The following is a 4,818-nucleotide window of genomic DNA, read 5'->3' as shown; positions in this document are numbered from 1 at the left end:
TGATCCCGATCCCACCTGGCGATCTCTGGCCGTCACAGGGACGACCTCCTCTCCGTTCTACCCGCCCGATCATCAGTCACGTGGGTGGGTGAGCTTTCCCTAGTGGACGCTATGATCGGCCGGCCCTCTGCTGCTTTTGACCATCCACAGATCACTCCGAGCTTTCTTCTTTTTCAGCCCGCAGTCACTCATTCTTCTTCTTCTTCTTCTTGCATGGAGAGTGGTCTCGCCCGTTCAGCGTCCGTGCCTATCCACATCCACCCATAGCCTCCCTCAGGTCGTCGATCGCCTGCTACCTCGCTCAGGGTCCTTGGCTCGATGCCTGCCCATGGCCTCGCTCAGATCCAAGCCCGCCCGCAACCTCGCTCGGGCCCGGCACATGGTCAGGAGGCTGCTGTCTATGATGTGGGTAAGTGCTGCCTCTAACCCCTTCCCCTCCCTCTCTACCCCCTCCACCTTCCCCCCTCGGCTGAACATCGCGGCGACTCTCGGCTCTTCCAACATTTGACAATGAAGGAAGAAATTCAGCGACTGCTGGTGCAGTTCAAGGATGAGGGTGGGGTGGTCCTGGGGTCACCTTTCGATGTCCCCATTGATATAACACCAGACAAACTGCAGCTTGTGTGCAAGGTTCTGCTGCCCAAGGATGATCCATTGCCTTTGGCTTTTTACATGAATGAGTCTGAAATAGCCACCTCGCTGGAGAAGAAACTGCAAGATCAGCAAGTGGAGGCAGAAAAGGTTATTGACATAATTTATCAGCCCCAAGCAGTGTTTCGAGTTCGGGCAGTGATACGATGCACACGTTCTTTGGAAGGACATACTGAAGCTGTCATTTCTGTTTCTTTTAGACCCTCCATAAGGTATCCAGCAAGTGGATCAGGAGACACCACGGTGTGGTTCTGGGATCTGATGACAGAAACGCCACATTTTACAGCCAAAGATTACAAGCACTGGGTATTGAGCATAGCTTGGTCTCCTGATGGCAAGAAGCTGGCATCTGTGTGCAAGAACAGTCAGATATTCATATGGCATCCCAGAACAGGGAAACATATCGGGAAGGTTTTGACTGGACATTCCAAGTGGATCACGCATCTCTGCTAGAAGCCACTACATGTGAATCCGCAGTGTGATTACCTGGCTAGTGCATCAATGGACGGCAGTATTCGGATATGGGGCACACTGCTGGGACGTTGTGATTAAATCCTGACTAGCCATACTCAGTCAGTAACCTGTGTAAAATGGGGTGGTGACAGTCTCCTCTATTCTTCATCACAAGCCAGGACCATAAAGGTGTGGCGGGCTGAAGATGGGGTCATGTGCAGAACGCTGCAGAGCCATGCACATTGGGTAAATACAATGGCACTCAGTACAGACTATGTCCTGCGAACTGGAGCTTTTGAACCAGCTGAAGCAACCATCGTTCACCGGGACAGGAATGACACTTTGGAAGAACTGAAGCACAAAGCTTTCCAAAGATCTGAGCAAACAAGGGGACAGGGGCAGGAATGGCTGGTTTCAGGCTCTCTACCAGCTCCCCTCCCTTTCTATCCCCCTCACCCTCTCCCTCTCTATCCGACCCTCTTCTCTAGCTGCGCCTGTGCAGTTGGGGGTTATGCATGAGTGGATAGGACAGGGAATCGGGTAAATGATTGAATTGATAATTGTGTGTGTGGGGGGTCTGGTTACTGTGTGTGTGATGCCGAAGGCCCCCCCCCCCCCCTCCCCCACAACCGCGTGATGAGGGGACGGGACCCAACAGGTCCCACTTGGTCTAGTCAATTATAAAATGTTCTTATTAGGTTAGTTAGCTTTCAATATTCCAGTATAATAGTGGTAGCTGTGTGGAATGAGCTTCCAGTGAAGGTGGTGGAGGCAGGTTCGTTTTTATCATTTAAAAATAAATTGGATAGTTATATGGATGGGAAGGGAATGGAGGGTTATGGTCTGAGCGCAGGTATATGGGACTAGGGGAGATTATGTGTTCGGCACGGACTAGAAGGGTCGAGATGGCCTGTTTCCGTGCTGTAATTGTTATATGGTTATATGGTTATATGGTTATATAACTCTTTAGGATATCCTACCATGTTAAATTAGTCATGATAGATTACTCTCATAGTAAATCGTGTTAACATTGCACCAATGCATCCCATCACCTAAACCTCCCACTCTTTTCTTTTACCTCTGCTTTAAACAAGCAATGTGTTACCAATTCTAAAATGGTCTTAATAGCATAGTTAGCTTTTTAACATTCAGGTATGTTAAAATACCCATCTTAGAATTCCATCATAGTAGATTGTATACTCTATATATACTCTATATACTCTATACATCATATCACCTATACATCTCACTCTCACATCCTTCACATTGAATGGTAAGAGAAGGTGGCACCACAGGTAGGTAGGGTGTGAAGAAAGCTTTTGGCATGCCTGCCTTCATCAATTAAGGCTTTGAGGATAGAGGTTGAGATGTTATGCTTATGTCACAATACATGGGTGAGGCTGCACTTAGGGTATTGTGTTCTGTTTTGGGCATCATGCCATAGGAAAAATGCTACTAAGCTGCAAAGGGTGCAGAGAAGATTTACAAGGACGCTGCCATGACTCCAGGTCCTGGGCTATAAGAAGAGGTTGGGCAGGTTAGGGATTTATCCCCTGGAGCGTAGGAGGCTAAATGGGTAATCTTATGGAGGCGTATAAATCATGAGGGGAATAAATAGAGTTAATAAACAACGTTTTTTTTCTCCCCCTGGGCAGGAGAATCACAAATAAAAAGGGTATAGGTTTAAGGGGTGAGGGAAAAGATTCACTAGAAATCTGTGGAGCAACTTTTTAATTCAGAGGTTGGTGGGTATATGGGAAAAGCTGCTAGGGGAAGTAATTGAGGCAGACACAATAGTAATTTTTAAAAGATATTTGGACAGATACTTGGCCAAGAAAGATTTTAAGAGGTACAGGCCAAGTTCAGGCAATTGGGACCAACTTAGATTGGTCAGGTTGGTCAGCATGAACAAGTTGGGCTGAAGGGCCTGTTTCTATGCTGTATTACTAGGAATCTCTACGATTCTCGAGGAATGAAATACCAAACAGGACAATGCTTTACATGTCAGACAACAGATAATGTTCCAAACTGCCAATCAAACCACAAGAAGAGGCCCTCCAAAGATGGTTTCTTCCACTGTGGGGCCGAATGGCCTACTCCTGCAAATATTTTCTATGTTTCTATGTTTTTATGTAGTTATTTATTTTTACATTTACATCATTACATAAATGGTTCAGAAATTTCCAAGGTATTATTTAATGCTGAAGTCAGGAAGTTGTTGATGGAGCTGCCCAGCTCTGCTATTAGGATCAAGAACAAATAAATTGCATGTAATTACTGTAATTTTGAATTGATTGAATAATGTTCTATCAATCAAGCCTTTGAACCTCAATACTTTGTGTAAATAAAACTGATATTCTGCATTTCATTAATGTGTAACTAACCTCCACTCACTGCAACCTCCTGCAATTATTTATTACATTTTTATCTGAGGGAATTGTTACATTTTTGGTTTACTTTAGTTTAGAGAAATAGCATGGAAACAGACTCTTCACCCCACCAAAGATAGATTAAAAAATAAACTGGAATAACTCAGTAGGTCAGGCAGCATCTCGAGAGAAGGAACGGGTGACGTTTCAGGATGAGATCCTTCTTGAGACTGGGAACAGAACAATAATCCATTCACACTAGTTCAATGGTATCCTACTTCTGCATGCCCTCCCTGGACAATCGAGAAAATTTTACAAAGGACAATTAACCTCCAAACCCAAGAAATTTATTGTAATTTCTATCATGTTCTGGCAATCTTTAAGTAGACTGTTTACTGAGTAAAATTAATTTATTGGTTGTGCATTAGCTTGAAAATCTGAGCCCTGATCTCAAAACCGCTATGGTCATGTTCCTTCATATTTATATGTAATCTCTTCCGCCATTTCTCCTGATATCTCTTAATTTGGAATAGCACTCCACTTCTTGAACATAACAATAAGGCTGCGAGCGAAAATGAAAGGCTATGGTATTAAAGGGAAGATACTAGCATGGATAGTGGGATGGCTGAATGGCAGAAGGCAAAGAGTTGCAATAAAAAGCACTTTTGCAAATCCATTGCACGTGATCCCAACCCCTCCATTCCCTGCATGTCCATGTGTTTATCTAAACATTTCTTAAACAGCACAATCGTATCTGCTTCCAATATCACCTATGGCAGTGTTCAAAACAAAACAAATTTACACAACATTTGATGGTCTTCAGTTTTTAGTAACAAGGCCTAACTGCTGAGTGCATAGCTGATTTTGTTTCCATGGCCTTGCAAATTATTGAGATTTGCATACACTCTACGAAAAGGAATATAATTGTATATTGTTGGCTCGTGATTATCAGTACCATGCCTGAGTGATTCTCGCCACATTTCAAAGCCTACAGAAATCAGTTCTGGCATGATTCCTGCTAGTTAGCTCCTCCCTTGTACTGCCACAGTACTCCTTAAGAGTCAAGGGTGCTTAAATGTCATATGCACTGATAATGGAACAATAACATTCTTGAAGATTCTTACTCCTGAAGAACATTATGGCGAAGCAAAGGAGAACTGCCATCAGGATCTCAACTCCTTCATTTCTCAACTTGAGTGTTACACCCAATTCATGGTATCACTTCATTGGTTTGCCTTCAAGTTTGGAAGAAGATAATTCATACCTGTTTAATAGCTCACAAAAATATTAAACAATGTTCAGTCGACCCTTCAAAAAATCATTCAGATTCTGGATTTATTACTTC

The 4,818-nt window shown here is 43.7% G+C and overlaps 1 protein-coding gene across 1 annotated transcript; it reads left to right on the top strand.

Annotated features, from left to right (window-relative positions):
• The first annotated feature begins 481 nt into the window (after window positions 1–481).
• Window positions 482–1,487, top strand: LOC129706334 (notchless protein homolog 1-like). The gene has a single exon (XM_055650567.1). It carries the CDS (start codon window positions 511–513, stop codon window positions 1,102–1,104), a length of 594 nt encoding a protein of 197 aa, XP_055506542.1. The 5' UTR covers window positions 482–510; the 3' UTR covers window positions 1,105–1,487.
• The last annotated feature ends 3,331 nt before the right edge of the window (window positions 1,488–4,818 follow it).

This window comes from Leucoraja erinacea, chromosome 2 (assembly GCF_028641065.1).
Source record: "Leucoraja erinacea ecotype New England chromosome 2, Leri_hhj_1, whole genome shotgun sequence".
Classification (NCBI taxonomy): Eukaryota; Metazoa; Chordata; class Chondrichthyes; order Rajiformes; family Rajidae; genus Leucoraja; species Leucoraja erinaceus.
This window is presented reverse-complemented; position numbering and strand designations above follow the sequence as displayed.